The following is a 12621-nucleotide window of genomic DNA, read 5'->3' on the forward strand; positions in this document are numbered from 1 at the left end:
CACTATTTCTTGCCCCCCTGTCACATGGACCCATCCGCATAGTCGGTATGGCCAACAGCGGCATCATTGGTCTGGAGGACCATCAGAAACCAATAAAGTTTGTACCTTCCTTGGCAGTCTGACAAACACACTAGTAACACTTCACCTCCCTGTGTATTCTTTGAGTAGGTGCTTTTTGCTTAGACACCAAATGGTCTTGTTGGTCAACTCTACTCTCATCATGAATCAACCCTCTTCTGATGTTACCTTTGTAATTTCCTCCTTCTGTTTCTTGATGTTGCTGACAATCTCTAGAATCCTCTGAGTGTATGCTGACCGAGACACATCCTGAGGAAGATTTTCTAACTCTGTTACCTACATTGGAAGAGAAAAAGCATAGTGCAGTTGAACACACATTAAGAAGATTCAACACTAATTGTGCAGACAAGTTAACCACTAACTCAGTTGTAAATTTCAAACTAACCTACAGTATGTTGACATAACATTTAACCTATGAGAATAGGTTAAACACTTTGTTCATTTTCAAAAGACATGTCATTTAGTGGGTTACCAGTTGTTTGTACATTTCTTCTTTTTTCCTGGCCTCCTCTGTAGAGATACGGATCTTGTCATGCAGGGACCTGATTTCAGACAGCATTCTGGATGACTCCAGCTGAGGAAAATGGAGAAATATCAACAGAATCTAAATCTCTTTAAATCAAAATGTAGTTAAATATTTGTGGTAAGGCACCACTTACATCATGGTTGCTGCAGATTTCTTTGAGTCTACGGTACTCATCCATATGTGGAGCTCTATGTTTCTCCCATTGAGAAGCCAGATTCACCAAGCGCTTAGTGCTGGCCTCCACGAGAACCTGGACAAGAACACACAGGTTTCCAAATGTCAACTGTTCCTGAGTTAGGCATGCCTCCAATCAGCAATTATAATCTCTCTCAGCCCTCCTACCTGAAGCTTCAGCAGGTTGTCATCTGCATCTGGCAAAAGGCCAATTGTTTTCTTCTTCACCTGCATCTTGTTCTCTTTTTCAGAAATTCCCAGCTCGCTCTGCTTTAACTCATTCAACATCTACAGCAAAACACATCACACACGAAACATCAGTCATAACCCTTTTTGGACATTGTGAATGCTGTATTCCATATTACTCTTAATACATCACTCCTTTCCCTTTAAGGTTAAATCTACCTTCAGGTTTGACACTTGGGACCCATTAAACAGCTTGCAAAAGTGTGACACAAGTGTCTTCGATAGTTTTAGACCAGCACATTCATTTTTTCCTTGTCCAGCAAGAAAACGACTTGACTGAAGTCAATGGTCCAGTATCTAAGTGTTATTTAAAGGGTGTTTTATTAAGAGAGTAATATTTACATACATAGGCATGTGCAATATGTGCATACACTCATGGTCTGTTCAAGCAGTTTCACACACCAACATATCTATTGCCTCTGCAAATTTGCTCTTATAATAGCAGTCCACCAAAGTGCAAGTGCACCTGGCATTTAAAGGGAATGGTAGATGGCATGATTGGTTTATCACATGTTACATCCAAAACATGAAGATTAATTAAGGCTAAGTACAGCCTTTTTTAACCACACAGCGTTTTCTGCCAATTAATTGTACATACTGCCCTAATTGCACTTTCACCATGTGATTTAGACCATGAACTTAGATATTAAAATAAAACCCTTTTGTACTTTTTTGCAAATAGACACCATTAAACTAATGTAGATAGTGGAAACATTGATTGTGAACTTACATCTCTCCACATTTGAGAAGGCAAAAAAACTCATACATTTTAGTTCAGCAGCCCAGACAAATGATCAAGACATCTTGACAAACAAGTGTATGTTTGAGTCCAAGCACAGATTCAAAATTGGAAACAAGAATCTAATTCAAGATATATGAAATGATGTCAGTCTTCCACATATATTTCTGACCACAATGTATTACTTTTTAAAAAGGGCAACTGTATAAAGGAACAGCCACATCACTGGCTTACAGTCAGGAAAACGTGAGTAGTGTACATCTGTGCATTTGGTTCAGTGTTTCACCTGTGTATTAGTGACACTAATGTGCTTCCTGTCCGCTGTTAGCTGGTCAGTATCACTGCAAAGCTGCTGGAATTGGTGCTGGAGTGCAGCCAGCTCCACCTGCTGACGGTCCTGGATATCACTCTCTGACTGATGCCCAGATGGGATGGGGTTGGTTACAGATGCTGACTCCTGGAGGACAAATGCACAGCCGCATGGATACACAGGAGATAAAGAATGCACACAGTATTTTATGGCATTGTGCTGGTGGAGATTTTCACCTGTTCAAATGTGAACTTCTTAGTGTGGGTGAAGTGGGTCCCTTTGGTCAGGATGAGGTCAGAGGGGGCAGAGCCCTTGAAGGTCTGCAGTAGCTCAAATAGGTCAGAGTTTGAGCGAGTACCGCCAAAGGCACTTTCAGATGAGGGTACTTCAGCAGAACGCAGCTGCTCCTTGACACGTTTCCGCAGTCGAGTCAGTTTCCTTGATCGATACTCCTGTTTAAGAAACATACTAATTTACCAGGGAATGTTATAATAAACATGTTTACATGTGTGTGAATAGACCTATATATAGACCTATATATATATATCTACATATACACAAGTATGTGTGTGTACATTTAGTGAGATAGATATAGGTGTCTGAGATGTATATCTAACTGTAGCAAGTGTGATGATTTGCCTGTGGAGTGAGGCGAGATAGGAGTCCCTGACTGTTCCACTCATTGTCCCACTCCTGAGCAGCACTCAACTCATCGGTGTGCTGCTCAAGTAAGGATGCCATCAAAGAGGTATGATGGGAAAGCTGGGCGGTTACAGGAGGAAGAATGTCTCGCTGGTAGTTCCTCTTAACTGAAATCACAGCACAAACATGCACACTTATTCTAATTCTGCAGCATATTTTCTACAACGTGTTAACACAGTGATGATGCAATATTTGCAAGAGCTTTTCGATTACATCATTTCCACAAAAAAGTTGATTTCTTCATACACAGAAATACTTAACAAAAACAAATTGCAATCGGGTGATTGTATTTAATCAACATATATCAATGATAATTTTACAATCCATAGGAAGTACCAAAAGCAAGTGATATAATAAAAAAAATTTTGACCACTCTTTGAGTTGGCTTAATGCAACCTGATTGATAGAGCAGATTGACAGTGCATTGACATACATGCGATCAACGAAAATCATACAGCATGTACAGTACTGTATGTGTCATAGATGCCTACCTTTTAGCTGCTTCTTTTCTGGGCCTTTAGTGAAGTGTGATAAACTTAGGGGCAGCGCATGGAAGCTATGCAATGCTTCTGGACTCTAGACAGGAAAAATGTAACTTGTCAGAATCTATCTAACTTTCTCTATGGGCAGGTTACAGTTAATGATAAGCAAATTAGCATCATGCATCCAGACACTGAAACAAAAGTCACAACAAAGACATTTAATTGTCACTTGCAATATTTCAACCCCAAATTAAGTCCTTTCCTCCTGATCATCTTCTGACAGTATTACATTAAGATAAGCAGCACCACAACTTTCCTTTGATTAGTTACACATTTGTCCGATAGAGTTTCAAAGTAGTAGGATAAAAAGGTTTTGGAAGAAATATTCAGATTCAGTTTTCAGTTACATTAAAGTACCAATGCCACAGTGTAAAAATGAAACAAGAGGCCGGGCATTTTTCTTCAAAAGACATGAGTAGAGTTACTGTACATCACCTGGGGTTTGAACTAACATCCTCAGACACTGAGGACAAATTAGGACTTTAATGAGCTACCTGCCAGGTGAGATTGCCTCACTCTTGAAGTAGCTTCACACTCTGACTTAAGGGCTGCTGGCTACTACTACTGTAAGAAAATGAATTATAAAGATACAATTTTGATAATATCTGTACTTCATCTAGACAGTATAGAGATGTCTGTAATATATTTTCACAACGTTTGATTGCTAGTTTCAAAGTATTTGGGGGAAAAAAAAGTATTGGACTTCATAATTGCTGCCACCTCAGAAGTGTGTGCAAGATTTTGCTTAATTGGGCCCACAATTCGGTGAAAGTTGTAAAGGTCTGGCACTTACTGTTGATTTGCTATGAATTTTCATTTTTTTCTGGTTGCTGTAGCACCACCATCAGGACTATTGGCATAGGACTGGGCCCATGTGCAAAGTTTGGTTTAATATCATACATGGGATGGTGGATTTTCTTGGAAGATAAATAATAAACATAACACTGACAAAAACAAGAGGGACAGGCTGAACAGCAGCCCGGCCCCTAACTAATCCCCTAAATGTTAAAACTAGAAGTCCTCATTTATAAGAGTACTTAAAGGTGCTACGTGTAACTTCTCTGCTACTGAACATCGTTTCTTGCTGGGAGCAGTTGGAAGTGTTGGTCGCTTGCAAAGAGTTTCATCAAGAGGTTCTAATACATGCTGTGTGCAGCACTTCTTTAGGGAATACTGCACTATACAGTAACTCACGATGTTTACAAGAAGTTAAAGCTCAGAGCCTACCAAATTTCACACCACACGATTTATATCATTACGTGGTAAATAGCATTTCTCCGTACACAGGCAGTGAACTTAAAGCATACAAAATCCTTGATGCCTACCAGTATTTTGTTGAAGGCTGGGTGACATGTCTGTGCATAGACGACAACAACTGCCTCGTCGTGGCAAAGGTAGAACAGGCTACCACTTCTTGCCTAATGTTATGTATCCCTCAAAATTATGTTTTAATGCCCTCACATTCCGGTCACTTTTAATGGTAATTAATTTTGTAGCTTGGATTTTGACATGATGTTTTTAAGTGTTTAATGAAGCCTGCTGTCATTAGTCAGCTGTTACCTAGGCTATGTGAAAATTCCAGGTCAGATTGCAGTGTGCTATCCATTATCATATTGTAGCAATCACACTTTTAAGGAATATGTTGCTGTTTACTGACAAACAGGACAAGCTTAAAACAGGCCTACTCAATGACTAAGGCTCACAGAGACATGTCAGAATGACCCTAAAGCACAGGGGAAACTATGCTACGGTATACCAGCACCCTGACTCTTAATAACTAACTAAGAATATACATAGACATTAATAAGAAGGGAAACTTCTATGATAAGTGATAATAAACAAAACTAAATAATCTAAGTATGCCATTTCTGTTGTTTTAGGTTCACCATAGTCAGGCATTGTCTGAAACACCACTAAAGCCATGGGTATCTGTGAAACAGGATGGGACAGTGATGTCTGGCCACTGCACATGTAAAGCAGGACTTGCTGTATGCACTAGAATCTTCCTACCATGACGTCATGACAAAATGTAATGCAGTATTCAATGATATTAAAGTCACATCAGAACAGGTACATTATTTCCTTTCCATCTCTTCTGACTGTTATTTCATCAATGTATTAGTATTCACTCCATGCTTAATATTTCTGCATATTAAAGGCTGTGAAAATTGAGGAACAGACTTGACAGCAGGGAGTCAGGAAGTCAAGAGTGTGGATTACCATGAGGGCTAGTAGGGTAACAGCATCAAAATTCAAGGCAGCAGCCAGGACAGATCCTAAGAACCCATCCAAGTCACTTATCAGACAGATCTGCTATCCTGAGTGCAGCAGGTCATCTACGATATCAACAAGGCATGTGTGTAACTGAATGATGCAAATACAATGACTCTGGACTGTATATTGATCCTTTCCGTCCATACCTCGGGGCTTCTCCAGACGGCCTGGTTACCTGCACCTGCTGTGGCAGTGGTGTCTTGGAGATCAAGTGTCCACACAGTGCCAAAGACACTGCAGTCCTCAGTGCCACAGAGAACAAGCATTTCTGCATTCAGAAGACTGATGGCAGATATGAACTTGATAGAAAAAATCTGTTCTACTACCAAATGCAAGCCCAGTTGTTTTTGACTGGACGAAAATACTGTGACTTTATGGTATGGACCAGGGGTTTTTTTGCCTGATGCTGACCATTTCACAGCAGAAATCAATTATGTTGAGGCCTTCTGCATGTCTGGAAGTTTACCAGAAATGTTGGCTAAGAAGTATACATGCCCAGATAGCCAAACTTTATAACTAAAACACAGTTCACAGACACAGAATATGAAGAGTAAAGTGGCTGTTCCTTGAACGTTGAGTAAATGGAATAGCTCATATCTGTATATGTACATATATGTGATCAAAACATAGAGTAATGTTGAACAGTCTGTTGTGTATGTTCATGCAAAAAAGCCCAGATGTAACCGCTTAATGGGATATATTTTAATTTTAGGAATGAAGTTTGTGCTGTGTATATAGAAATAACAATACAAATGTATATTTGAAGTGATTTTAATAAATATGACACACCTTTACAGTCCTGGATCAACTTTAACACCAGCCATCCAACTTACCATAAAACTTACAATGTAAAAAAAAAAGAAATGGAATAAAACAAATCCCTGAGAATAATATGATTGTATTTACACTATACATAAAGATTACATTTTACAAGTTACAGGTTGTACAGGTTTTAATTCATGCTCAGTTAATCAATTGGTACCACTGATGGGCACAATTTAGTCGACAAACATTCCACTTTAACAATTTTATCAGGAGTGGTATAGTTTGTTGACTCATCACTTTTAAGCAATGCGATTGGCACAGGTCCTCGTAACGTTTTGTATTTAATACGAGCCTTTCCAATAACTCTCCATCTGAATGTGCACTACTGCTAGTTTTCTTGTGTCCTCAAGTTCAATAGCACCCAACTGTTTTTGCCCAGAGTAAAAGTTGGTGTTTCCACTTTTGCACAATAGAGACAGATACTAAATGGTAAAACCTCGGTCTGCCAGGACTCCAAGTCTCCTGGTAGTAGTTTGTCTAAGAAGCCACAGTTTGCCGTTATGTGAGGATTAGTTGTTCGGCCACCCCAGCCCTTAAATATGAAAGATATCACCCCTTGTGGTGTAATTCCTATCAGATATTTCATATTGTTATGCAATTTATACTGTGAGTAGGTTTGTGCTCTTGCTTTTTCTTTTCTGTTTGCTTGCAGCCTCGACTCCCTCTTTTTCAGGGCCACCCTCTTATGGTAATTTTCCATGTTCCGTTCTGCTTTCCTCTTCTGTGGGGATTTGGTGAAGACAAAGATGGTTGGTGTGACAATGGATCATCACTTTTATGACCTGAAAAAAAAAAAAGACATTAAAATCTGGTTTTTTTTCTCCTGGAAACCACTGTAAAGCCAATTGAGATACTAACCCTATGTCATTAGGGTATCATATTATCTGTTTAGAAGAGTCTAGACTATCCACAGCTTTGATCATTAGATATGATCATGCAACAATATTAGGCATCTCACCAGAAAATGCTGACAGTAGAGATATCTGTTTGCATAATTGTGAAACGGAGATTGTCTGGAATCTGGCAATATCAAAACCATAATGGTAGGACAGATCGGTGTAGCAATTTTTTAAAATATGTGCTTAGAGCCTGATGGAAATAAATGTTGGATAATGCCAGCTCTATATTGGAGAAATTCGCTGACTGATTTCAAAACGGTATTAGCTGATGCTTTGTTCTCCTGATTATTTTCATATGTAGTATGTTGTGGTGGACTTCATAAGATTATTCAAAAGAGAAACAAGCATGTGAAAATGGATGAAGAATGTAATAAGGATATTACTTTGCAGAAGTTTGATTTGTCATCATAAAGTGATACCTCAGACGGTGTACAAATATGCGATTCCCCCTGGATTTGGTGGCATTTGCTAGCGTTAGCTCATTCAGTGCGTCTGTTGCAAATGAGACGATGCTATGGAATATGCTGTGCTTTCCGCTTCATAAAATTATTTGCAAGTAACTAATACTGACATTTCAATCTTTTTAATTAAGAACACTAATAACAGAAACTTACCTCGTACAAAATGTGCACTACACAGTCTTGTGTATTTTGATGGTTGCCAATTCTTCCAATGTATGGCTGTGATCCACTTCTGCCTTCTTTTCATGACTTTTGGCATATGATAGAGGGCTATATTATCCATGCCTTGCCTGTTAGTACACCCCACTGCACAACAACAAATTTGATTGATTGATTCATTGAAGAGGAGATAACCATGGTTGAATATAGGCCTAGATTACAGAAATGGCTGGGGGGAATTTGTGAATGAGAGTATTAGTTTTGCACTGGCATCCATTAAGTAACATGTCCCTTTTGCAGTCCGGAAGAGTGGGACCATGGCTGGACAGACATTGTGACGTCAGATGCAAAACGTCAATAGGTCAAATAAACCGGGGTCTGGAAGTAGTTCTGTATTCATTAGGATTGGGCAATATGCAAACATTTTCGAATCGGCAACCGACTGCCCCGCAACCACTGATTGAGAATATATTTGTGTGCGGCGCACGTCAGCATCAGCGAGTGCAATTATGGAAGAGCTGTGAACACTTGAGATCAGATCTCACTTCACCTCTCTGTGTGCGAATAAACACAAACATCATTTGTGTTGGTGAAGACCAAATTATGTTGTTTTTACTTTGTCTGAGTTTACACATGTTTCCGATGTGAGTGTGTCTGAGTGTGTGTGTGAGTGAGTGAGTGAGAGAGGAAGAAAGCGAGCAGAGTCAGGAGAGGGTGAATAAAAGAATGAATGCACGAAAGATTTGACTATTTTAGGAAAAGTATTGATCATTATGTGGTGATCAGTATTGATATTGTGACGGTGGTTACAAACAAATCAACATTTAAACTGTAGTGGGTCAGAGACGACAGCTGAGTCAGTGTCGGTGTGTCTCGACGCATCAGCGCAAGAGAGAGGGAGAGAGAGAAAGTTGAGCGAGCAGACTGAATGAATGAATTAATATATAAGTGAGTGCGCGCCAAACAATCGGCAAAAGAAAAACAACCAATGATGGACTCAATGGCCCATAAACAATATGTAAGCAGTCTGATTCATTTAAATATGCTTGATTTGGCTATTCTCCCAATCCTGCTGATCAACTGGAGATATCCTCATATATTAAAGCTTTTTTAAAAAAACTAAATACATCTTTGAAGAGTTTACTTGTGTTTCGATGTGCAGTGGTAGTCGGCAGTTCGTAGGCAGCCAGGGAACGGCCAGCTGGGCTTTGATTGCAGCAGCAATGCCTCTCTGGAGAACCACAGATTTACCTGCAAAAAGAGAACACAGCTTGGGATGAATCATCAAATAATAAATACATGATGACAAAATGCCATACCACAAAATCATCCTAAAAACTAGAGCCTGAAATTTTATATCCCAAAAATTCAAAATTCAACTTCACTCTCAGGGCGGATGTGGCTCAGGAGTTAGAGCAGTTGCCCTGGCGGTTCGATCCCAGTGTTCCCCATTCCGATTGCCAAAGTGTCCTTGGGCAAGATACTGAACCCCAAATGTCCCCTTCTCATAGAGAAAGTGCTGCACATAGATGCACTGTATGAATGTGTGTGTGAATGGGTGAATGTAAAACTGTATTGTAAAGCGCTTTGAGTGGTCATCAAGACTAGAAAATCACTATATAAAATACAGACCATCTACCATTTAATTTGACATCACAATCTGCTTCCTTTTTACACCAGCAAACACATGCCCAATATACATGTAAGGTCATTTGATATATGTTTGCAGGTGTGTTATTAACAGTATAGACTGTAGACTATAGAGCTGAAGAGCTAAAGCACTTATCTGGACAGAGATAATTTTAAAATCATTTCTGTAGTAAATGGTTTGGTTTTGTATTTATATAGCGCTTTTCTAGTCTTGATGACCACTCAAAGCTCTTTACAGCACAGTTTTTACATTCACCCAATCACACACACATTCATACAGTGCATCTATTAGCAGCACTTTGTTGTTCTATGAGGGGCAATTCAGGGTTCAGCATCTTGCCCAAGGACACTTCGGCATGCAGATGGGGAAGACTGGGGATCGAACTGCCGACCTTCAGGTTGGAGGACGACCGCTCTACCCCTCAGCCACAGCCGCCCTAGTAGTGTATTAGTGTTTCTTAATCTGTTCCTGTCACAAGACTAGGGCTGCACGATATTATTAAAACAAGCGATAGGCGATAACGTTGTTGAATATCGCGATGACGATATGACTTGTGATAAATAAACATAAACTGTCCCTGGTTAGGATGCAGGAAGAGAGAGAGAGAGGGGAAAAGAGTGAGCGAGTGCCTCTTAGAAAGATTTAACTCATTACCAAAATTCTCAATCGTTATGTGATGATCATTGTTGATATTGTGGCGACAAACAAGTTGAGTCAATGTAGTAAGTCGATTTCTCTCACAACTCACACATCATTATTTTCTGACATTAAACATTAAACATTTCAGTCGTTGTGTCTGTGACCGACATAGTGTTTGTCTGTTTGACTCATTTTTTCTCTGGTTGATTTCTGGAGTTAATAAACCTTAAATTTCTTCTGTGACAGCAGATTATGTTGCAACAAAGTTCAAAAACTCCAGCAGGATCAATCAAACACTTTAAAGGTTGATAAAAACTGACACACTCACTATAAATAGACTTGAAAACATTTGCGAGCCAAGCAACATAATACAGTATCATAACATGGAGTTTTTGGCTTAAAGTAGGGATGGGTTGCGACAGCCAGCATGAAACAATCCCTTCGGCTAACTTGTAAAAAAAATGTTGTGTTATATAACTGTGTGGATGACAGACTGGAGTTCTCTGTACCTGTTGGCTGGTCTGAGGTTTCAGCACCCTCTCTGGGCAACTTCTCCACCAGGCACATGAGCAGGGAGCGGATCTCTGGCTCGTTACTGTACAGAAAAGTCTGATAGCCTATCTCTCCTTTATAACCAATGTCCTGGGAACCAAAATGACAAATGGAACATTTGCTCTTTAGTATGGCAGGTCCATGAATGAATAAATGAATGAATGAGTTAATTAATTAATGAAGGAATTAAAAGATGGACGGATGGATATAGATTATCTTATTCTATAACATTCAGAACTGTACTATAAATAATGATATTCAATTATTAACTGCTAACAGCTACTTCCTGGTGAGCATTGGAATGACACCACAGGACAGGATAGGGATGGGTGATATGGCCAAAAACAAATATCACTATATTTTAGTCTATATCGCGATACACAATATATATCTCGATATTTTGAAATCTCCTCTAAATCACTGTACAAATGTTAAATTCATAAAAGTCCACAGGAAGTGGCTAAGTTAATGGACGTTAGCATTCCGACGGTTCCTGAATGTACCTCGTTGGAAGATATCAGTGGAAATCGAGGCTTAAAACAAGGTGTAAATGAACTTGTTTTGAGTCGAATATAAATGTTGGGGCTTGCCTTCTGATCATTGAGCAGCTGTGGATCATAGAGGAAACTTTGTGTTTTCACTGTTCTTCAACAAAGTCAGAGACCACATGCTTCACGTGAATGCGCCTCTCAGCTTATACAGTGAGTGAGTGAGTGGGGGCGGAGCCCCGGGGCCTGTGTTTTGTAAACTCCAACTGGCTCTGAACACACGAACACACACACGAACGAACGAACGCAGGGGGAAACTGGGGATCAATAATACATAATAATATAATCAAAAATAATACACACACAATGCATCAACAGAAGAAAAGAGACCGACACATTAGCATGCACAAGTCTTCCTCAGGTAGTTTTGTTCAAATTATAGGTTTTTAAAAAGGAGCACCTTATTACAACTTACAGTTTCCGAAAGAGGGTGTATAACTATCTATACAGAGCCCAATACATTTACCTTTAATCACTATCAAGCGTTACTGTTGAAGGAATCCATTCTTCAAAAAGGGGTTTTTAAATTGTGAAATATTTGCAGGAGCGTAAGATGCACGACTTTATACTGTATAGTACTTGTATTTATTTGAGTACACAGGACTACTTTTATATATGGAAATAGTCATTTTTCTGGCCATATTCAAGGCAAAGTCAATGTAAAAACAATGCGTGCTGCAGTAGCAGCTCCTCTGCAGAACACATTGTTTAAAGGGGACATAGCGTGCCCATTTTACCACAAGTTGATATGGTTCCTTGGGGTCTTAATGAAATGTCTGTAACATACTTTGGTCAAAATACCACAAGGATCATTTAAAACAGCACCCTTTTTACCCTGTATAAAACAGCCCTCCACAGAGTGACCTGTTTTGAGTGCCTGTTCCTTTAAATGCTAATGAGCCAGCTCCCCTCCCCCTCTCCCCATGATTTTAAACGATATAAATTACATATTTTATATGATATAAATTATCAAATATGCATCCCATACTTTGTATTCCCTTGTTGTCCTGGAGTTTTAATTTTCCCAATCACATAATTAAATGTCCCCTCTGCCCATCCACTACAAGCACACAAGCAGCAGACAGAGAGAGAAAGAGAGGTGGGGGGCTATGAAGACCATCATTTACCCCGAACCCCGACATTCAACGGGTACAACAACAAGCGGAGAAAGCAGAATCGCGGGCTGACCTTATATATACAGTGCCTTGCATAAGTATTCACCCCTTTGGACTTTTCTACATTTTGTCATGGTATAACCACAGATTAAAATTTATTTCATAGTGAGTTTATGTAATG

At 39.4% G+C, this 12621-nt stretch overlaps 1 protein-coding gene and 1 long non-coding RNA gene across 3 annotated transcripts in view; both read right to left on the reverse strand.

The window, feature by feature from the left end:
* The window catches only part of ccdc22 (coiled-coil domain containing 22), a 41451-nt gene that overhangs the window by 5222 nt on the left and 23608 nt on the right, over positions 1 to 12621 (reverse strand). For both annotated transcript variants that reach the window (XM_035159322.2, XM_035159320.2), the window contains exons 3-12: positions 10735 to 10867; positions 9080 to 9186; positions 3267 to 3351; positions 2713 to 2882; positions 2310 to 2525; positions 2050 to 2220; positions 947 to 1066; positions 738 to 854; positions 551 to 652; positions 247 to 354 (exon numbers count right to left, since the gene is read on the reverse strand). In XM_035159322.2, the coding sequence (XP_035015213.1) occupies positions 247 to 354; positions 551 to 652; positions 738 to 854; positions 947 to 1066; positions 2050 to 2220; positions 2310 to 2525; positions 2713 to 2882; positions 3267 to 3351; positions 9080 to 9186; positions 10735 to 10867 (1329 nt within the window). The remainder of the gene's footprint in view (positions 1 to 246; positions 355 to 550; positions 653 to 737; positions 855 to 946; positions 1067 to 2049; positions 2221 to 2309; positions 2526 to 2712; positions 2883 to 3266; positions 3352 to 9079; positions 9187 to 10734; positions 10868 to 12621) is intronic.
* On the reverse strand, positions 6347 to 9073 carry LOC118111062. Its single transcript, XR_004697042.2, has 2 exons — positions 7930 to 9073; positions 6347 to 7198 (listed from the first exon to the last, which is right to left on the reverse strand). It is a non-coding gene; the product is annotated as an uncharacterized LOC118111062 (long non-coding RNA).

The sequence above is a fragment of the Hippoglossus stenolepis genome, chromosome 6 (assembly GCF_022539355.2).
Source record: "Hippoglossus stenolepis isolate QCI-W04-F060 chromosome 6, HSTE1.2, whole genome shotgun sequence".
Lineage (NCBI taxonomy): Eukaryota > Metazoa > Chordata > Actinopteri > Pleuronectiformes > Pleuronectidae > Hippoglossus > Hippoglossus stenolepis.